The sequence below is a fragment of the Coenobita brevimanus genome, chromosome 72, assembly GCF_032717465.1.
Source record: "Coenobita brevimanus isolate Jiangsu-jjx chromosome 72, ASM3271746v2, whole genome shotgun sequence".
In the NCBI taxonomy this organism is placed as follows: domain Eukaryota; kingdom Metazoa; phylum Arthropoda; class Malacostraca; order Decapoda; family Coenobitidae; genus Coenobita; species Coenobita brevimanus.
The window spans coordinates 41,175,849-41,198,718 of record NC_137025.1 but is presented as its reverse complement, the minus strand read 5'-3'; the positions used below and the strand labels follow the sequence as shown (position 1 = coordinate 41,198,718).

The window sequence follows — 22,870 nt, the reverse complement described above, 5'->3', positions numbered from 1 at the left end:
TGCATTCCTGCGACGTCGCAGTTGGGTCGGTTCAGGGAAAGAGGGACACAAGGTAGGGGCGCCCTGGCGACCGTCTTGCTCTGGGCCAGTCCCGCACTCACCTGGCCCACCGTGGTGTCCTCCTGGGGTGGGGGTAGGGCTTTGGCTCTGTAGTGGGGTGGGGGGTCCGGCAGCAGAGGCACGCATATTACTTAGCTTGCTGTTTCTGTTTCGCTGTTGCTTACATAAGCTAAGCAGTTGGCCATGACACTATATTTTCCGAATTCATCGGGCGATTTCAAAAGACGTGGGCGTCGGTGATGTAGAAATGCAAATCAGCACTGCCCTGGGCCCCTGGCGGCTGTTACACAAACTACGTGGTCCTACCCATGAGAAAGCCCTCTCCATGCTATAGAGCTCAGTGGTGGTGGTGTCGGGGTCGCTCCGTCGGGTGGGTATTTCATTTACATGCTGTTCATAACATTCATATATTTTCATATTGATATACTAGTGTCTGAAGTATAAAAATAATCAATTGTTGTATAAGTACTCTATCAGTTGCTGTATACTGTAAGTACTCTGTATACCTTTTACCACAAAAAATATTTCAGTTCAATTAGGGAATTGTTCTGCTAGGTGTTTAAGGACCAGGTTCCCGTCCCTTGAACGCCTAGTGTGCAGCTGGGTTCCCTTTCTAAATCGGAGCTTAGACAAATAAGAGAGAGGCAGGACACAAAAACTCAAGGCAACAACCTTACACGTGTATTGACTAAATCTATATGTGAAACAGGCAGATGTCACAACAACAGGAATCTCGGTAATTATAAGTCATATGCAAGTATCGTGGACAGTAGTATCACGCAGGATACTATTTAGATAATAGTTCAGGGTAGCAGATGAACAGCACAATGAACAGTGTTTGCAGTCTTTTGGGCAGGGAAATAGATCACTGTCACTTGGAGGGAAATATAAACTGTGCTTAGGCTGGGCAACTAATTCACAGGTCCTGCAGTGCAGAGGAATTACACTATGAAGGCCGAGTCTGATGTTCACTGAAATCACTGTACTCTTACTAGATCTTTCCTCTTGCTCTCACTATTTCACTATCTGCCCAAATCGTAACTATCACACATTAATAGGCCTTGGACTTAGATTCCCTCGGATAATACACTGCCCGATATTCAAGTCATTATTACATTGTCACTGCACTCTTCACGGTCACTCACTGTTGGTGGGGGGCGGCGGGAGGACTCACAGCCTGACTCCTGCTGGGGGCTGAGTCCCGTCTGTGGCCTCTGTATCCAGCGGCCACGGGATCACTTGTAGGGCCGTCCTCTCTCGTCCGGGGCTGTGGACGGCAAAGGGCCCTGCACTGTCGGGGCTGGGAGTTGGAGCGGCCCTCAGGGCTGGGGCCGAACAGCCTCCTGAAGGGCTCACTTATGCACCTGACGGAGGACAAGGGTCGTCTGCGTCAGGGTGGGGAGAGGCCTTGCCCGTGGGTCCTGGGGACAGCCTCAGGGACCCAGTGGCTGCAGTCTCCTGCCATCGGCGACGCCGTCAGGAGTGAGCTGCGGTGTCGACCATCGTCGGAGTCTGTCAGGTAGGGTCCCTCTGGTGCCGGCTGGGTGGAGAACAATCCTGGGGATAGTACAGGGCCTCTCCACAGGTCCTCGGGACTGGGACCCTCCTCCTGGAGGTTATCACGTTGTGGGAATGTGGCAGCACCTGACAGAGGAGCAGCTTCTGGCCGTCTCCTGCTGTAGGGCCTGGCTGCTGGCCGTGGCCTTTTAGGGGCGTGGCTTCTGGCCATCGCTGAAGCCTGGCTACTGGCCGTGGCCCGTGTGGGGGAGCTGCTACCGGCTGTCTCCTGAAGGAGGGGTGAGCAGCTATTGGCTGTCTCAGAGGCACCTTCAGAGCGGCTACCGGCTGTCTCCTGACAAAGGCGGAAGTGGTTACTGGCTGTCTTCTGAGGAAGGGGTGAGCAGCTACCGGCCGTCTCAAGGGCACCTTCAGAGCGGCTACCAGCCGTCTTCCGAGGGAGGGGTGAGTGGTTACTGGCCGTCTCAAGGGCACCTTCAGAGCAGCTACCAGCCGTCTCCTGACAAAGGCAAGAGCGGCTACTGGCCGTCTCCTGAAGCAGGGGTGAGCAGCTACTGGCCGTCTCAAGGGCATCTTCGGAGCAGCTACTGGCCGTCTCCTGAAGGAGGGGTGAGCGGCTACTGGCTGTCTCAAGGGCACTTTCGGAGAGGCTACCGGGCGACTCCTGAGAGGGGTGAGTGGCTACTGGCCATCTCTAGGGCACCTTCAGAGTGGCTACCGGCCGTCTTCTGAAGAAGGGGTGAGCGGCTGCAGGCAGGCCGTCTCGAAAAGGGCGTGGCTACCGGTCGTCGCAGGGGTGCTGCCTGGAGCTATAGGAGTAGCTCCACCCCGATCCTGTCGAGGATCGGCTCGCCCGCAAGGTAGTCTCCGTTTCCTGCTATGGTGGCGGCGGGCGAATTCTGGGTCTTAGGGGTACGCGGCCGGGGCGGACTTACTTCCCTGTCGCCCGGAGTCTGGCCGCACTCTGTCCACCCCTCCGTAGGCTCATCCTTGGGGTGTCGTGATGCCCTCAGTGATTATTTCCGGTGTTGTAGTGCCCTCCGAGATTATTCCCGGCATTTTAGGAATGTTACGAAATTTGGAATAATGAAAAATACCTTAACTATCTCCTATAATTTGGTAATAATTTAGCGATTGAAACACTGATGATATATTAAAAAAATCTATATCTAAAATTTGGCACTCAAAAGTAAATTATGTTAGGCTTGTATGTATTGTGATTGTGACGTTTGGTTAGGTCTCACGGTTGTTATGAGCAAAGTATATAGGACGTCGCGAAGGTGAGTGATTTTATTCCTTTAATACGTTGTTATTTTCATTATTGTTATGGTAACTTGCATGTCCATATAGTTTAAGTAATTATGGTACACATGCAACACAGTTAACTGCAGAGTAGTGACTGCAGGAAGTGACTGGGCAAAGACAAAGTTTACCTATTTTTTGGTATTTGAGGATGCGGCCAGGCCACCACGCCATGTTTGTCAACAATCTGCCTGACTGCCCGCACTGTTTACCAACCATCGCACCGACTGGACTCATCAGTGTATCAAACATGCTCAAATATGTGTAAAAGGAAACACTAATAAGTGTCAAAACTATGGAAAACTTAGCGATGTAACCAAACCCAACATAACCTAATCCAACTTGGCCGAAGCTAACCCCAGACTTTTACTAACCTGACCTAACCTAGCCTAGCCTAATGCATCCTAACTAAGCCTAGCTCTCCCTGAAATTGGGATTGGCACAAAATATTACACTGAAGATCCAAAACCCTTCAGGGCAAAATGCAACTCAGTAAGAACCTGAATTAACAGGAAAAAAAAAAAAAAGCAGAAGGCAGTTAATATGCAGGAAGATTAAGAGGAGCTGCAGCCAGAAGCAACTCATGGAATGCCACTTCTTGCAGTTTGTTGTGTCCTTGATCAGCAAATTTGGCTGCGTATTAACACCATCTGTATAGGTGTGTATTGTACAAGTTGGTAATGTGTTACATATGTATGTGTTAGCAGTGTGTTATGTATTATGTATGTGTTAGTGTGTTATGTATGTAGCCTATGTGTTAGCAGTGTATTATGTATGTGTTAGCACTTATGTATGTATGTATGTGTTAGCAATGTATTATGTATGTGTTAGCAATGTGTTATGTATTATGTATATATGTGTTAGCAATGTATTATGTGTTAGTGTGTTATGTATTATGTATGTATGTGTTGGCAGTGTATTATGTGTCATGTATGCATGTATTATCAATGTATTAGGCTATGTGTCTTGAATGTATGTGTTAGCAATGTATTGTGTCATGTATGTATGTTAGCAATGTAGCCTATTAGGCCCTATGCATCATGAATGTATGTGTTAGCAATGTATTATGTGTCATGAATGTATGTGTTAGCATTGTATTATGTGTCATGAATGTATGTGTTAGCAATGTATTATGTGTCATGAATGTATGTGTTAGCAATGTATTATGTGTCATGAATGTATGTGTTAGCAATGTATCATGTGTCATGTATGTATGTGTTAGCAATGTACAGTATTGTGTCATGAATGTATGTTTTAACTGTGTATTATGTGTCATGTATGTATGTGTTAGCAATGTATTATGTCATGTATGTATGTGTTAGCAATGTACAGTATTACCGGTATGTGTCATGAATGTATGTGTTAACAATGTATTATGTGTCATGTATGTATGTGTTTGGAATGGATTATGTGTCATGAATGTATGTGTTAGCAATGTGTTATGTATGTATGTATGTATTAGTAATATATTTTGTATATGTTAACAATGTGTTGTGTGTCTTGTATGTACAGTATATGTTAGCAGTGTGTTATGTATGTTCCGGTATGTGTTAGCAGTGTGTTATGGTTGTGTGTGTCAGCAGTGTATTATGTATGTGTTAGCAGTGTGTTGTGGGGGCACTCACCATCCACTCACTCGATGTATTTCTGCTCTGGATGTCTGCCCTTTCCTCTCTTCCTTCCATCCTCTTCTGTCTTTCTTTCCTTCATTCTTTCATCTTCTGCCTACAGGTGACTGTACACTCCCTCTTGTCTTTCTTTCCTTCATTCTTTCCTCTTGCTTCTGCCCTTGGGCGACTCTACACTGAGTAACAAGCCAGATAGTTTCCTGTACATCAGGAAACCATTTAATACTGGGTGGTAACCATTTAACCAAATTATGGCACCTGGTGGTTTAGTGAATGATTAACCCTCCGCGTGCCAGCAATTTTTAGCCCTATGGGTCACCTCCGTGTCGGACATTTTTTGACTTTTTTTTATTTTTGCCTAAAATGATAGATTTTGATGTGAAAACAATGAATTTCACTATTAACCCTTTAACCGTGGGTGTCATTCCAGAATGACATTGCAAAAACTGGACCAAACCGCGGGTGTCATTCTCGAATGTTTGTGAATATTTTGAATACCCCGCATTTTTTCCGTGCGCCAATTGTTTCAAGGGAGAGTAGCTATTAAGTTCTTTCACTCCAGCCGACCCCCACCTCCCTCCTCCCCCCCTGGGGCCCCACCTCCCACCCCCTGGGCCCCCCACCCCACCCCGGACCAAACACGCATCAGTATCTGTCCAGCTGTGTGGGTGACAACACTGCTGATGTGATAGTGAAGTGCAGGCAATTACAGTGCCTTTTACCTGCCTCAGCGAACACAGAGTGGGTGTTTATCGTATGTGCAGTGTTCATATATGTTTATAGTATTATTATCAGAATGAGGTTGGCATTTGGTAATGGTGTGTGAGCGAAAAATAGTGATTACAACACCGCTGATATGGCAGTGAAGTGCGGGCAATTACAGTGCCTTTTACCTGCCTCAGTGAATACAGAGTGGGTGTTTATCGTATGTGCAGTGTTCATATATGTTTATAGTATTATTATGAGAATGAGGTTGGCATTTGGTAATGGTGTGTGAGCGAATAATAGTGATAACAACACCGCTGATGTGGCAGTGAAGTGCGGGTAATTACAGTGCCTTTTACCTGCCTCAGTGAACACAGAGTGGGTGTTTATCGTATGTGCAGTGTTCATATATGTTTATAGTATTATTATCAGAATGAGGTTGGCATTTGGTAATGGTGTATGAGCGAAGGTAATGGTGTGTGAGCGAAAAATAGTGATTTTAGATCGCTCACTTCTAATGGCACTGCCCATCCAGTGATAGTCAACGAAATCATGAAACCTACATCATTGCAAAGCCGAAGGTTAGTACTGTACTTTCTAATGGTACCTTATTTTTCGCTCTAGATTTATTCTGTGCAGAGTTATAAAGGTTTAAAGTTTGTTTACATTTTGGTCGAAACCCCCGCGGGAGAGGACAGTTGGGGCAAAACAGTGCCCGCGGTTAAAGGGTTAAAATACTTACCGAAGCTTGGAAAAAGGTTTTATTGAGTCCTGGTTACTCATGTACAGGTATTCCTGCTCTCTCATGCTCACCACGTAGGCGAAAGCCGTTTCCTATGTAAGGTAGACTCAGGTATTTATGCTGGGAAGGTATAGCAATGTTCAGTACACTTTTCTGATTACTTATTATATACCTCAACATCTGTCACAATTTGCATGTCTCTCTCACTGTGAATGCATTGTCTTACACTTACTTGGAGATAGGTACAACCTGACTTCACTGTGTAGTCCTGGCACTTACAAGAAGGTATTTACAACCTGACTTCACCATGTACAGTCCTTACACTTACAACTAAATATTTACAGCTTGATTTCACTATGTATAGTCCTTACACATACGTGAAAATATTTACAACATGCCTTCACTATATACAGCACTGGGTGAGGCATACAGGCAGAGTGAGGCAGTGAGCATGAGGGAGGGAGCGAGTGATGTATGGCCTTGACTGCCTGGGAAATGGTAGAGGAACAGTTAACACACGTGCCTGCCAATTTTTACTTGCGAATCTTGAAAAATGTTGTCACAGTGAATTTTTAAAATTAAAGCCATTTTAAAATGGCACTGGCACTGACCGCAGATTTTCGTCACACTGTTTTGAAACGGCACAGGCACGCGGCGGGTTAAGGCACTCCAATTGGATTGAGCCTGTGTAGGTTTGTATCCAAGGGATGGTTGTGGTTTATTGCTTTTATAATGCCACTCAGGGATGTGTGAGGCTGGTCACTCATCTTAAATATCAGGACCAACCTGCTCAGTCCAGGGCTTCTACTTTCCTCATGGGGCGGCATAGGATTGGATGATGGATGAATGGATAGCAATGTGTTATGTATTATGTACGTATGTGTTAAAGATGTGTTATGTATTATGTATGTACCGGTATGTGTTAGCAATGTGTTATGTATTACCGGTATGTATGTATGTGTTAGCAATGTGTTTTGTATTATGTATGTATGTGTTAGCAGTGTGTTTTGTATTATGTATGTATGTGTTGGCAATGTATTGCATATTATGTAGCCTATGTGTGTGTTAGCAGTGTCATGTATTATGTATGTATATTGCTAGGTGAAATTAGGCTCGACTTCTCGTTCCTATTACACCTAACGTGGAGCGGGGTCCTCTTTCGAGACCGGAGCTTAGTGCAATAAAGAGGCAGGACACAAAAACTCTAGGCAACAACCTTTACACGTATATTACCACAATCAGACAGGACAAGTCAGCAGATATTACAGCACAATACATAGCAATATAAAACCTTATCTAGGATATGGGTATCTCGCAGGATACTTACTTATCTGGCATTAATGACAACGCAATCAATCCTAGTGTATCAAGGGTGCAGTGAATATAGGCGCGCACGGGAGGCACGGGGGGGGGGGTGAGTCTCACGAGGAGGAGATAGGGGAGGGTGCAGGGAGTGACTTGTGACGGCTAGGGGAAAGTTATGGTAATACTGGAGAGAGGCAGATATTAGCCGTGAAGTTTACATGGTTTCCACTAGCCAAGGGACTTTGGTAATTGATTTTATTCTTGATTCACACTTACTCGGGATATTGGGGTGAGAGAGAGTGATAAACAAGATTTATGGGTAGCGTGGGGGATGAAGAGAATATCATTAATACTCTCTTTCACAATATTCCTTTACAGCTCACAGTAATAGGGGTATGTCATTACAGGGGAATCGCCAGGCGGCACAGGCTTACTAATTGTATAAAAGGGACGTCACTCATAAATATAGTTCATCAGATCTTGTTCCACACACTCGTCCTTTAGTTTCTCACTGTGATCTTATTCGCCCCGATCTTCACTATATGAAGTCACTGCACAATATTTATACTAGGGGAAATCACACTTAACCTAAATCACTCGTACTGCAGTATCACACGTATTCATCAGGGGGATAGGCAGGAACATGTCGTCGGCTATCCTGCCAGGCTAGGGGCACTGCCAATGTGAGGCGTGCCAAGAGGGCACGATAACTCGTAAGGGCGTCCTCTCGCGTCCTGGGCTACCCGTGGCTTCCGGGCTGGGCTCAGGAGTGTGGCCCTCGGGACTGGGGCCAAATAGCTCCAGGAACCTCTGTTGTAAGTCTCGGCCTGTAGTGAGAGCCTTACGGCGTCGTGGGGGCGTAGGGAGATCGTGCCCGGGTGTCCTGGGGAAAACCGAGAGAGACTGCGGGCTGCGGTCTCCAGCATCTAGGGGCGCCGACAGAAGAGGGCTGCAGCAGCGACTTCCACTGGGGCCCGTCAGGTGCGTCTGCTCTAGAGCCAGACGTAGGGAACAGAGGCCAGGGGAGGCTGTGAGGCCTGTCCGGGTCACTCCGGGATAGGAAACCTGGGCTCTAGTCTCCTGCCATAGTGACGTCTCTCTCCTTACCTCTTTCTGCACACCCTTGGAACGACAATAGATCTCATGAGGAAGGAAGCGACAATAGGCCGTCTCTACCAAGACATTCTCGGAGCGACAATAGGTCGTCTCACAAGGATGGGAGCGACAATAGGCCGTCTCTACTGGAGCACTCTCAGAGCGACCATAGATTGTCTCACGAGGATGGGAGCGACAATAGGCCGTCTCTACCAAAGCACTGTCGGAGCGACCATCTATCGTCTCACGAGGATGGGAGCGACAATAGGCTGTCTCTACCGGAGCACTTTCGGAGCGACCATAGATTGTCTCACGAGGATGGGAGCGACAATAGGCTGTCTCTACCGGAGCACTGTCGGAGCGACCATAGATTGTCTCACGAGGATGGGAGCGACAATAGGCCGTCTCTACCGGAGCACTTTCGGAGTGACCATAGATCGTCTCACGAGGATGGGAGCGACAATAGGCCGTCCTACCGGAGGGGCGCCGTCTGGAGTGCCTATGACAAATCCACCCCTAGCTGGTTCAACAATCCCACTCCATGAAGGTAGTGTCTTTCTCCTACGGCGGCGATGGCGTGGTGGCTGCGTGACATGGGCGCACGGCCCGGGCTGACATATGTCGCTGTTGCCGGGAGTGGTTGTGACTGGTGGCGGCTACCCCGTGGGGTCCGTGTGGGGGTGTCGGTACCTCCTCGGGCATACTGAGCTGTATTTTGCTTGCCCTGTTGTCGGGGGCACTATGGTATATTTCGGGGGCACTGTTCTTTAAGTCACGCATTTTAGTATGTATGTGTTAACAATGTGTTATGTATGTGCTAGCAATGTGTTATGTACATTATTATGTATGTATGTGTTGGCAATGTGTTATATATTATGTGCGTGTTACCAGTGTTATGCATTATGTATGTATGTGTTGGAAGTGTGTTATTATGTGTATGTGTTAGAAATATGTTATGAATTATGTATGTATGTAATGTATGTATTAACTGTGTTATGTAACACGTATGTGTGTGTTGGCAATCAGGGGCGTCATTTGGGGGGGACAGTGAGGGGCACTCACCCCCCCCCCAAGCTTTCTGAAGGGGCCTCCAAATCACCTACAATTAGTGAAAAAAAAAAAAGGTTAACACCGTGAATTTAAAAATAATTTGTATTTAGCCTCAATACATTTTGAGTGAAATATATCTTGTGTGTGTGTGTGTGTGTGTGTGTAATAATCACATTAATATACTGGGTATATTAAAGGATGTCAACGTAAGCATGTTCCTGTCCCACTGTTCAGTTACCTTCAGTATCGAGCTGCATTTTTTATTGTATTCTGGCTATCAATAAAAGCTTTTATTCATCATAGGAAGTACGTACCTGTAGGTAGGAGTCTTAAGAGTCCATTTAGATCAATGGTTCCCAAAGTGGGCGGTGGTCCGGAAAGATCTAGCGGGACGGTGAGGTACCGTGACACCGTGAGGAAAAAGGGGACAGTAGGGTGGCATCAGAACCAAGTAAGCATTTTTATTTCTTACAAAATCTGTATGACAAAATCTAAGTCACAAACACTTAAGTGATATTTATGCATTACAAAAAATAAAATGAACATAGAATTGTACACGAAAGTATGGTTTTATTTTATTTTGTGGCTCGAAGTCGGAGTTAAAAGTTCGAACGTTTGCCAATGCTAGAATATCCATTAGTGTGTGTGTCAGGAAGTAATTGGTTTAATAAATAATTATATACAGTATATATATTTGTTTACTCCTTTAATTCCCTAAATATAGCATTGCATGTGACTTCAAAATGCTCGCTGGCCACCTCCCCATGTGGGCAGGTGGGAGTAGGGGGGCCTCCTAAGTAGCCTATGCCCCCCCCCCCAAGGAAAATTGAAATGACACCCATGAATCCATGCATCAGGTAGGGGACACAAGGGGCTGGGGGTGTTACGTAGGTTGTTGGGAAGAAGTTTTGTTCCACTGAAGGAAATATTTCCCTTGGTAATATAATGATCAGTAATTTAGACACCACCACCGCTAATGCCACCAGTGTAACGCCGAGAATTAGTCACCAGTGTAATGACGAAAGAAATTCCTTAGAGATTATGGAAAATGGGGTAGCGTGATCTTATTTGAGAATTTTAGAAGTTAAGAGAAATAGGGTAGCGTGATCATATTTGAGAATTTATGAGAAATGAGGTAGCGTGATCTTTTGGATAGTGCGTGAGCCGATGGATATTAGTACACCTTGCGGGCCACTCAATCTCGTCTCTACTACTCCTTAGAGGATAGTAAAATTTAAAACTCGAAATGACTTAACCTATGATTTACTAAGCATTAAGAACTGCGACAGATTACTCTTCAAACCATGAATGAACCCAAACGAAATATAATGAGGATCTACATCACTAGAAATATGAATCTTTACAACGTTGGGTCTGGTTAGTACTTGGATGGGTGACCGCCTGGGAACACCAGATTCTGTTGGCATCCCTACGTGTCAAGTGGGGTTGGTGGAGGATTAGTGCCCCTCCCTGTAAAACAATTAACTCTGAGCCCTTGGCCACCCCGTTTGGGATACATGGCGTCTGGCAGTGTAAAAAAAACAACCTAAATTAATATTGAAAGAATACTGATACACATGGATATATCAATCCCGTGGTCACAGTTGGACTCTTCGGGAAAAAACTAAAATTTACCACGAAGATATCCTCTTAAGATTAAAATTGTAATCATATACAGACAAGATACAGTAATTACATGAACAGTAATTAAATGGACCATAATCAAAATGGACCAGCCGATAGATTCTTTGATTAGGCTACATGAACTAAGAAAAAAAAAAGGGAGGGGGTGATTTAGTGTTGAGACGTTGGGCAGTGGCTTGAACAGACGATCTGTGAATAATGAAGAGGAGTGACGATCTCATTATTCAGTACAAGAGGGATCAGGGGAAATATCACGAACGTATCTGATGACTTACATTACACAAGGGAGAAAAAAGGGAGGTGTGAGAGTTCGAGAACTAACCTGTGAATGATGAAGAGAAGTGACAATCAGAATATTCGGCGTTCGTTCGTTCGTTTAAAGATTTCCTGCACCTGTAGTGCAGGCCGGGCCATACAGTAGCCCAGTCAGTGGGGTGTTCGTTCATTTTAAGATATCCTTCACCTGTAGTGAAGGCCGGGCCATACATTAGCCCAGTCGGTGAGGGTAAGCTTTAGACAGTAAGGGGGAAGACAGGCCGTGTGTGCAGGGCAAAATTGCCGCCCAGCTCACACGCTGTTTCTTCTGCAGTTTTTTTTTTTTTAAGTTAAAATGGAGGATGCGCTCTTCGCGCCACTTCAAGCAAGGTGCGGAATGGAGTGGTGGCAATGATACTGGCAGCAGTGGTGCGGAGTGTGTCGAGGGAAACTGCTGGAGTTGGGCTCTCGGGATGTCAGGGTCTGGGTAAGGGGAGTTTACTCGGAGACGGGGCAGCGGAGCAGGTAGTGAAGGAGTGGGTGAGTGGTGCGGGCGCTGCAGTGCTCACATTTTGTGGGAGGAGGGCTGCCTTCTGAGTTAAGTTCAGTGAGGCTTGGATACCCCAGTCGGAGGCAATGGATGCAGTTCAGGAGGATATTATCTCTAGGTAGTGGCAGTGGGAGCTGAGCGTATTGTGTGGCAAGGACGAACCATGTTGCCGATGGGGAGTCTAATTGTACTTGTTTGTGGTGTTCGTCTCGGTTACGGTCTGCTGTGCGGTGCTTGATGGTTCTTTTGATGCTTGAGAGGCTCGATGGTACATCTTTGTCAATAATAGGGCGTGTTGCTGCTTGCTCCGCAGCGTTGTCTGCTTTTTCATTGCCTCTGATTCCCACATGGCTGGGGATCCAGTGGATGGTGACGGATCCCCCTGCATCCTTTATTTGTCAAACCGTGGCAAGAATGTCTGTGATGAGAAAGATGTTGTCGGTGGGGAAAGGCTGCCTGAGGGTCTGAATGGCAGCCATGGAGTCCGAGTGGATGATGATAGTTGATGATGAACTGTATTGCAAGGCATCTTTCAGAGCAGCTGCGATTGCCACCAGTTCAGCTTGTAGAGTGGTGGCTCCATTGGTGAGCCGGAGTCCTTGGGTTCGTTGTTTGCATTCGAAGGCAGCAGCTGCTCGTGTGTTTGTAACAGAACCGTCAGTATAATAGGTGGTTGCATCCTTCGGGGTGATGGAGCGAATGCGTTGTAGGTCCTCCTGGCGGAGTTGCTGTGTGGGGGTGTGGGCTTTGGTAGGTGAGTTGGCAATGATTAGGTTGCATAGGGGAGGGTCCCATGGGGCCTGGGGGCGGTAGCAGGGGGCACGGGAGTCAGGAGCTTGCGTGATAAGGGCGGAGAGTCCAAGAGCGTGGATGGCTCGGGCAATGCTGTGTAGCCTGCTGCTGGTGAGTAAGTCAGGGTGAAGGCTGGTTGATGCTTTTAGTCGTGAAAGGAGGGGGAGTGGAGAGGCCTTACGAGCGAGTTTGGTGGCGAGATTTACCAATAGTGCCTGTATGTGGAGATCTAGACTTTCAAGGTCGCATTCGAGGTGGAGGTTGCAGAGCTTGGTCATCTTGGAAAGCCAGTCATGACCCTCATGGCTTCATTTTGTATGACCTCTAGTTTTGCTAAGTGGGTGGGATCGACGGCTGGAAGTACCGGGGCTGAGTAGTCGGCTGTGGACCTTATAGTCTGGGTGTAGAAGAGACATAGGACTTTGAAGGAAACCCCCTCACCTTTGCCTGCTAGAGCTCTGAGAGCGGAGATGCGTGTCGTGGTTTTGTCCATGAGGCGTGCAATTTCATGTCGGAAGGAGAGGTGAGTGTCGATTGTCATCCTCAGGTATCAGTGTGCTGTTACATATTCAGTGGTGTGTGCCCGAGGCATAATTGATCAGTGGGAGGTCTGATACCCAGGGGGAGGGCCTTGGTCTTGCTGACGTTGATTTTAAGGCCTAATTCTTCACACTCTGACAGTAGTTTGGATAGGGCTTTCTGGGCTCATGAGTGATAGGGACCTTTGTGAATGGCGAGGGCGAGATCGTCGGCATAACATAAGAGGCGAATTCCTGTCCCAAGATCAGTGTGCAGGAGGCACTCCACAACGGTGTTGAACAGAGCTGGACTGAGAATACTGTCTTGTGGAGTGCCGTTTTGGTGTCTGTGGGGGGTGGATGTGAATCCCTGGAAGCGGACAGCCGCTTCACGATTCCGAAAGAAGTCCTCGAGCCAGCAAAGGAGGCGACCCTTCACACCCCTGTGTGCCAGGGTTGCAAGGATAGCCTCTGGACATGCAAGCTCGAAGGCCTTCTCGAGATCAGTGAAGACGGCTAGGCCTTTGCCTCCATGGAATTCAGAAAGAAAGGAGCCCAGGCATTCTGAGGCACCTTTGCCCTTGGTGTAGGCAAAGGTGTGACTATGTGGGGGGGCAGAGACCACGATAGACGGCAGAGTACCATTTGCTCTGCAGTTTTGCCGAGACAACTCAGAAGGGAGATGGGTCTGGGGTTGTTGGGGTCGCCTTGTTTCGGGATTGGGTGGATTACAGCATGCTTCCACAGCGAGAGTACACAGCCGAGGGTCCAGGAATGGTTGAGGAGGTCCAGGAAGGTCTCCTCCACCACTGGACCCGCATGTGAAAGCATGCCGTAAGTGATCCCATCTGGGCCTGGGGCGGTGTCGGCGCTGGCTTTGTATGTCTGGGTGAGTTCGTGTAGAGTGAAGGAGCAGTTGGTCTCGGCAGGGAGTTTTGGCTGGTGCAGATCAAGTCCACCCTGGGCTGGTGGAGGTCTTCTTGCCGACATCTGGTGGTAAGTGGGAGTTGTTGAGGAGTGGTTCGTAGGGCGAAGGCCTCCGCCATGTCTTCGGCTTTTTCTCGGGAGTTTGGATGGGTGGGGGGGGCGGGCAGGGAGGGGGCTAGAGACTGCTTTCAACTTCCTCCAGATAGATCCGAGGTTGGTATGGGCACCCAGAGATTGACACCACTCCAGCCATTTTTGTTCTTTTATGATATTTTTCTCGGCAATGGAATGCCTGATGACTGACTGGAGGTATCTGAGTGCATCGGGGATGGGGTTGGATCTGTAAATCTTTTTGCCCTGTTGAGATGGTGATTGAGTTCTTTGACTCTAGGGCTTAGTACCATTAGTCTTTGTGGTAGCGTTTTGGAGGGGCGATGGTGGGAATGGCAGTCTGCAGCAGCTCGGAAGGCTTCAGTGATCTGTTCGGTGTGTCTATCAAGGTCAGTTGAGGGGTTGAAGGTGAGGAGGCGAATGAGTGTCAGCGAATAGATCCCAGTTTGCCCATTTCATATTCCATCGAGGGGGGGCCCAGGGGGTTTTGGGAGGGGGGAGATTCCGATAGAGCACATTATGGCGTGGTGGTCTGATGTTAAGGTGAGGTGGATCTCCCAAGTGGATAGGTGGGCCAAGATGGAGGACACGAGAGAGAGATCCAGCCTGCTCCCCTGTAGGTGTGTAGGAGTTCTGGTGTCATTCAGTAGGGTTACAGTTGGCATTTCTTCAAGTAGAAGTGTCAGATGGCGTCCTGTGGGATTTGCGGGGCTGCGGGATTCGAGGCAGGCATGGTGAGCATTCATATCCTCCCCTATAAAACTTGACTCGGATTGCGAGAGAGAAGCTCCCCCAGGTTCAGCTCAGCTGTTGGGGAGCGATAAACATTAAAGATTTTTAGGTGGCAATTAGCTAGGGTAAGGTGAACTCCTTGGATTTCTGCCATGGGTCCACAGTCTGGGAGGGGGTTAATGGCTACTGCAGGGATATGGTTCCTGATCATTATGGCACAGCCTCGGGGGCCGCCGCGGGCACAGGGAAGAAGGAAAGGGGTGAAACCCCGCAGACGCAGTGGGTGGCGCTTATTGAGAAGGGTCTCCTGCAGGAGGAAGATGTCTATGTTGTCCTTGTGAGCAGTCTCCTCGAGCAGGGAACATTTTGCAGAGGCGCCCAGGATGTTCCACTGCAGTATGCAGAGAGAGGTGGGAGGGGAGGTGGTTGGCAGGGTGGTTGGGGTGTGAGAGGCAGTCCTTAGGTCCCCTTGGCAGGTGGAGTGGGTGTGGGCAGTGGAGATTTGGAGTGGGGTCTCCCTCTTTCTTCTGGGGGGGGAGCAGGATCAGTGGTGGGGGGCTCCTGCATGTGGGCTCTGATGCTTGAGGGGCCTGTCGGTGAAGAGGGAGCTGCTTCTGGGGTCTCGAGGTGTGTGCCTTACATGGGTCCGTGGGGTTTGGTGACATCGGTGGAATGGCTGTTGCACGGCGGCTGGGTTGGGTGGGGGTGGTGGTGACTGGGTTGTTATCTGTGGCGTGTGAATGGGAGTGGGAGGATCCCTCAGGAGTCGTGGTGGTCAGGTCCGAATCGTTGATCCATTCGTGGATTGCTTTGTGTGCAGCGAGACATAGAGGTTCGGGGTCGATAGGTTGGTCTAGGATCTTTGCAACTTCCTGTGCAATTGCCGAGCTCAGGTGGCGGCCTAGGGATCGGAGATCCTCTATGCTGATGGTGATGTGGCCTGGAGGTGGGGTGGTGTCTGGTGGAGAGGTTTGGGTGCGGGAGTCCAGGTTCGTCTGGGTGCTTGCGTGAATGCGTTGTGGGGTGGGTGGGGGTTGGCAAGGTGGCTGTGGGGTTGGGGTGGGAGGTGGACGAGGTGGGTTTACTCAGGGGTGGGGAGCCGCCGGGGGGGACGTGGTGAGAGTGGGAAGAGGAGGGAAGTCGGTAGGCAGTGGAGGAGGGGGAGGGAGAGGCGAGGGTCTGAAGGTGTTGGAGGGCCGGCCCCAAGCGCGGGTGTTCGGAGGAGCTGGGGGAGCTGTGAGATGTTCTTGGACCCAGCGCGTCTCCCTCTCTATTCCCCACTGCATGCGTTCTTTTCTGGCAGGGCAGGCTTGTTCCAGGAGTGGTGTCCCCCGCCACAGTTTGGGCAACGTGCAATGACCGGTTGCTGGGCTTTGATATTGGTCAAGCAGTCCTGGGTGACGTGATGGCCGCTGCACATGGCGCAAACCAGGCGGCGGGAGCACCGCGACTGGTGATGCCCATATTGGTGGCAATTGAAACAGTGGAGGGGTTCGGGAACATAGGCACGCAGGTGGTACAAGCCCCATCGTCCTAGGTCGAGGAGGGGAGGGGTGGGGCCCCTTAGGGTGACAATAACTTGTCTGGTGGCCTGCCCTTGTGCATTGCAGCGTTGGGCAGTTTCGACGGAGGCGTGATCGAGGACTGCCGCCAAGGGCAAATTTGTTGGGTATTTGGTTAGGACAAACTTATGCAGGTTTAGAGTTGGGTCTCGTTTCTCGATGTTGATGGGTCTACCGGCAACAGAGTTTAAAGTGAGAAGGATGTGGGAGGCATTGTCGAGGGGGACGATGGCTGTGTCCTGGTTCCTAAGCTGGATCATCTTGAATTTTAGGCTAGGGTGTGTTGCAGCAATGGGGTTTGTGATGTCGTAGGTGGAGGAGAAGTTGTCATTAGGGGTGATCACAAATGCAGGATATTGGTGAGGAGGCTGCGTGGCAGCAGGGGGGGGGGGGTGGCATCTGCGGGCGGGTGGAGGCCTGGGGGTGGAGGGGAGTGGGAGGTGAGGTGCGGTTGTTGGGCTCTTTGGATGAGGAGGTGGGGGGTCCGGGGGGGCGGGTGCTCCTTGTAGCAGGGCGTCGTTTTTTCTGGACGAGGATGAAGCCGTCAGCTTCGTCAGGGGGTTAGGCGGGGTCTAGGGCGGAGGTCTCGGTAGCCCTGGGGGTTTGGGTTGACCCAGGTGTAGGCTGAGAGGCAGTGGTGGAGTAGTCATGATCAGGGATGTCAGAGCCATTATCAGTATTCATGGCCGGGGTAGAATAAAAAAAAAGTTCTCTGGGTCATAGTCAGGGCCGGTAAGGCGAGGTTTCTTGGCCGAGAATCTCGGGGGAGAAGCTGTCTGTGTAGGGGTGGATGTAGGCTCCATGCTTACAGACATTCAGACATACCGACACAGAACTTGAAAATAAAATGGAAAAAAAAACAACAACAGAGGACGGGTGAAGGAAAGAAAGGAAAAAAGAGAGAAAAAAAAGGAAAGTAAAAAAATAAAAAATAAAGAAAAAGAAGAGAAAGCTCTCCGGCGGTTCCCTACAGTGACGGGGGCCTAACTCCCCACCCTCTAGGGGGCGTCGAAGGAGATCCCGTTACTGTCCCGTGAGGGACTTGCCTAACGTAGCCCTAACAGAAATGCCTACCCTTGCTGCCTCCTATAACCAGGCCTCTAAGGCCCCCCTTCATGGAAGTACCCTAACGGTACCCCTTCAGGGTTCGGCGTCTTACTACGGCAGGGACTGTAAGTGGCAACCGGAGAGCTGAAGGAGAAGAAGGAAGAGAAACTGAAGGGACACTGGAAGGCAATAGATAGGAAACGAGGCAGACTCGAGAGCTTTGTGAACGGCGAGAGTAAGCTGGCTGTGAAAGTCTTTGGGATGTGCAACCCACAGTTCACTAAGTCAGAGAGATGCTGCCTGTCCACAAGCAAGGCTGAGAATGAGTGGGGTGTTTGTTTGTTTGTTTGTTTGTTTAGATTCGTCCACCTTTCAGTGAAAGAGTGGACACGGGGAGACAAGAAGCCCGTCAGTGAGAAGGGCGTAGGGTATGGTGAAAACGTGGAGGGTGGCTAAGAGGAGGAAGAAGGTGGAGATGTTAATAGAAGCAGGGAGGAGGAAGGTGATGAGTAGGTGTTGCTGCGAATGCAGCGGGCTTGGGAGGATGAGATGTTCTGTTTGTAGGCAAGAGAGAGCATGGGAGAAGGGACAGACTAAGTTGAAAGCTGAGGGAAGCATAGGTCAAGGGTGGCTCGGTGAAAGACAATGAGTGAGATGACTGTGAGTTGGCTAGGATGGTGGGGGATAGATGGAGACAAGGCGGAGGAGGGAGGAGATGGGGGAAAGAAATATGATTTCAGCAGCAGTATGAGCTCTAGAGACTCTCCTGATAAGAGAAGGAGAAATAGCAGTACGGAGGGAGGCAGTGGCAGAGCAATCAAGGATGTAATGGAGTAGGGGCCAGTCGTCTGTGTGGTGACAGTGCACAACGCTCAGGGTTATTGCGGGTGATTTGGGTGAAACTGGGGTAACCAAGGCGGAGTCGGTGAATGCGTTTCGTTAGCAGGTTAGGTGTATGGGGGGGGGAGTGGGGTGTGGGTTCCTCGCCTTTTATACTCATCAAAACAGTATTCGGGAATCGGCTAAAACTTTAATGAATTACTTTGTACTGTTATTGACTCTCTAGGATCTTCAAAGAATACGATACGTTTGCACTTAACATACGTAGAAAAATGACTTACGATGTTTAAAATTCTTGCAATAGACTTAAAGGAACTTTAATCATAACGAAGCCAAATCAATTAGGAATCCGAACAGTTTTATTACCCGTGTCGGTTTATATGCCTACGTGACTGTAAACACGACTCAGTAACATGAACTTCATGCTTCACAAATGACTATCTTCAACAGTCTCACTTCAGACATTCTCAGTTCACCACTGCATAGTTCAAAGGGGAATACTATTAACTTCAGCAGGTCAGTCTCTAGATCAGAATATAAAGGGTGACACTCGCGATTTTTAATCTCTGCTAAACTTCCGCGGTTATACGTCTTTGTTGGAAAACGGCTGGTTCATTATGTATAAACATTAATCATATCCACACCAAAACTCAACTTAGCACAGTCAATAGCAGAATCGTGCTCACATTATGAATATCAATTAAGACTAAGCTTAAATATAAGGCTTAATGGCTAAATGAACTGTACAGATTATATTTATAATATTACCTAAACTTGAGATTACACTTACAATATTAGCTTATACTAACTTACGCTAATATTTAAAATTATGACACTACAACAGGACAAGGTTAAAGGTTACAAGCCAAGGTTAAGGGTTACAGAACAAGGTTAAAGGTGAAGATAACATGGCAAGGTTATCTTAAAGTTTTGATCACATTTAAAACAAATTTGATGGAAGAAATGAGGGTAACAGAAAGACGAAGGGATTCATTTTGGGGAGCAGTGAGTCAGGTCAAGGTCAGAGTTTATCGGCATCTGTTGTGCTTGTCTACACTAGCTTTTGTGCGGTGTTTATTTGTGTGTGTGTGTGTGTGTGTGTGTGTGTGTGTGTGTGTGTGTGTGTGTAAATCCTGTAAGTGGATGTCTTAAAGTAGGGGCGACCGTAAATTGCTCTTCTTTCTTTATTACTCCACCATTGAACGAATTCCTTCCCTCCCTATAACCCACAACCCCACTATGCATCACAAACTGCATTTTACCTTTTTTTTTTTTTCTTCTCTTCATCCTTCACTAGTAGCCAAATCCCAAAGTTGACCTCCCAAATGCCCTCTTTCCTAAGGGTCCTGTTTACTTCTCACCCTGACCTTCACCTCCACTACACAAACTGCATTTTCCTTTTCCTTTTTTTTTATTTATTTACTTATTATTTTTTTTTTACCGCTTGTCAGATGCCTCATTCCAGTCCCTTCAAAAAATGCTATCTTTCCTGTCACCTGCTCCTGTCAATTGCCCTCTAAAATGCCCGCCGTGCCCGCCGCAGGACCTCCCACCTCACCACCCCCCACACCACCACCGAGCCGCCACCCCACCACCACCCCAGGAGGACACACTGGTGAGGTTAGTGACCCCGGGCAAGAGGGTCATCAGGGCATCACGGCCCTGAGCCCCTATTCCCCGCAAGTGCTCCAACCCCAGGTGATCAGGGGAACTGAACTACTGTGTGGGCGGAGCAGTGATCGTCAGAATAGGGGTGGGACTGAAGCTAAATCAGTCCCAGGTAACACTGTATTGACGGTCTTGTTACACCCTCTAGGGCAGGAGGCCCAAGGCTACGGCCTAAATAAAAGTAAAAAGAGATTGACAGACCTAGGCTACCGCCTAACAGAGTGTGCAAAGGGGAAGGCGACCCCAGGCTCCGGCCTTAACACACCAGGGAGAGAGAGTTGCCCTCGTGCATCCCTCTCCTGCTGTTCTTCGGCTACGGCCAGAATACGGTCCAGGGTAAAGAGCCCCTGCTACCGTACGTGTAGCACTACCCTATTACGGAAGCGGCGTCCCGGGGTCGGTACCCAGCGCAACGGACGGGCGAACCAGTTCGCCCGTTAGTCGTCTTCCGTACGGGCAGACACTCGGCTCCGGCCGGGGCACGTACCAGGGTAGAGAATTCCCTGCAGGTAGGATCAGTCCGTATTGGAGAGAGTGCAGCCTCTGTGCCCCTCCCTCCGGCTTGTCTCCTACTACGGGAGGAACACCACGCCATCGGTACCTTGCCACAGCGAAAGGGTGACACCGATCACCCTATAGGTGTACCCCGTACGCTGGGCAAGTTCACGGCCACAGCCAAGGTGTGCAATAGGGGAAGGAGATCCCCGGCTCAGGCCTCCAGACACACTCGAGAGACCACGGGCAGCATGAGTCCTCCTCTAGCCTCTTTCCCTTCGGGGAGCCCTTCGTCGCCATCCGGGAATATAGTCCCGGATGAGACATTAGAGTGGTGGCAAGGCCCGATATCGGACCTACCGCCCACACCCGGGAGTTCCTTGTTCCTGCCGGAGCCCCGTAGGAGACGCTGCCGCAGTCCAGTCCTGACTGCGCCTCTCCCTCTTGGTACCCGCAGTCCCAGGACACCCAGGCCCGACTCCACAACCCACGACGAAGGCGATCCAGGCTCCCTCACTCCCCGGAGTCGGAGGAAACAGGCCCGACTGCTCCGGTTGTTCGGCCCCAGTCCTGAGGGCCACCTATCAGGTCGAGGCCCCCAGACCACAGGGCCTCCCTGCACCCCACCGGCGCGGCCCTAATACGAGGGCCGCCTCTCAGGTCGAGGCCCCCAGACGGGGGAGCCTCCCTGTATCCTAAGTGCAACAGTGATATTACTAAACCCAGGAAACAAGGGGAAACAGTGACAGTGACCAGAACAGTGACAGTGCCTACACAGTAGAATATATTAAACAGTGGCCCACTAGAATCTAGTGCTATCAGGGCAGAAAGTGTATTTTTGTAAATTGGTTTAGTCCCTCCCCACATCAAGGAACCAGGGAGTTTTCTGTGAGTCTAGAGGTAGGAGCGCGGGCGAGTTGAAAGATAAGTGTACGTGTCGAGTGTCGCTATCCGCACCCTACCTCTATTATAGTAATATCCTTGAACCAGACTCTCAATCTCGGTATTCTTGCAGTGAACAACCCCATTTATATATTACCCTCCAGTGACATAAGAATCTCATTCAAGAACATAAAGTGAACAACCCCATTTATATATTACCTCCAAGTGACGAGAATTCTATTAAAGAATACCCGCGATTTCCCTGTGTAATAGTGATAATGCATATGATCATTCTGTGAAGCCAAGTGTTAATTCTGTATCTTTGTGTCTCTGTATCCTAAATATCATTCTATGTGTACTGTTATGAGTAGGACCTAGGTAATAGATGTGATACGGTATACTGCCTGGTTTTTATGTCCTGTTCCTTTGTTAGTGCTTTACATCCGGTCTAGAAAGAGGACCCCGCTTCAGTAGCTAGTGTTTTTACGACGGGAAGTCGCCTTAAAAACACAGCATTACACCCTCATTCACCTCTCCTCTCGCCTTCACTCACGCCTCCACCACACATCACTATCGCCCGTTTGTTTCAATATGGCAAAGATATATACAGTAGATAGATAGAGAGAGAGACAGACAGAGCTATACAGACAGATATAGACAGAGGGACAGACAGACAGATAGATGGCCAGACAGATAGATAGATTGCTATAGACAGAATGGTAGATAGATAATCAGACAGGTAGATAGATGGACAGACAAACACATAGATGGATAGATAGATAAATAGACAGATAGACATATATAGACTGACAGACAGACACAGATCGATAGATGGATAGACAGATAAAACAGATAGATATATAGACAGATATAGATTGATAGACATACATTGATATATGGATAGATAGATAAACAGATAGATAGCAGATACAGATAGACACAGATCGACAGATAGATATAAAGTTGGATAGACAGATAGACATAGATAGATAACTAAATAGATATACATAGATAAATATATAGCCAAACCGAAAGATAGACAAATAGACAGACAGATAGATAGATAGACAGACAGATAGACAGATAGGTATTATAAACATCTAGCATCAGACAGCAAAGAAACTTTGGGACTAAGGAAGCATTAAAGGAAGCTAATCAAGAGTTTGGTCTACCTATCTATCTACTGCCAGACGCCTTAATCCCGTAAGAAGTGGCCACAAACAAATCGCCTCCATGTCGCTCATGTTCTTTGCCATTTGGATGCTCTCCCTTCAACTCACACCACTGCCTCATGTATCCTTCTACTCCGTCCCTCCATCTCATTCTTAGCCCTTTAACCGCGGGCATTGTTTTGCCCCGACTAGCCTCTCCTGCGGGGGTTCCAGCCAAAATGTAAACAAACTTTAAACCTTTATAACTCTGCACAGAATAAATCTAGAGCG

The 22,870-nt window shown here is 48.5% G+C and overlaps 1 protein-coding gene across 1 annotated transcript; it reads right to left on the bottom strand.

Annotated features, from left to right (window-relative positions):
• Window positions 1-13,351: 13,351 nt before the first annotated feature.
• Window positions 13,352-14,154, bottom strand: LOC145407114 (uncharacterized). The gene is made up of 2 exons (XM_080278134.1): window positions 13,807-14,154; window positions 13,352-13,744 (listed from the first exon to the last, which is right to left on the bottom strand). Exons 1-2 carry the CDS (start codon window positions 14,152-14,154, stop codon window positions 13,352-13,354), a joined length of 741 nt encoding a protein of 246 aa, XP_080134260.1.
• Window positions 14,155-22,870: the final 8,716 nt, after the last annotated feature.

Excerpts from the sequence above, each read along its gene's own strand:
- LOC145407114 (XM_080278134.1), bottom strand. The coding sequence starts at position 14,154 with ATGTCGGCAAGAAGACCTCCACCAGCCCAGGGTGGACTTGATCTGCAC. Across the intron at positions 13,745-13,806 it reads GCAAAACTGCAGAGCAAATG|GGCAAAGGTGCCTCAGAATG; the intron begins GTACTCTGCCGT and ends GCCTACACCAAG.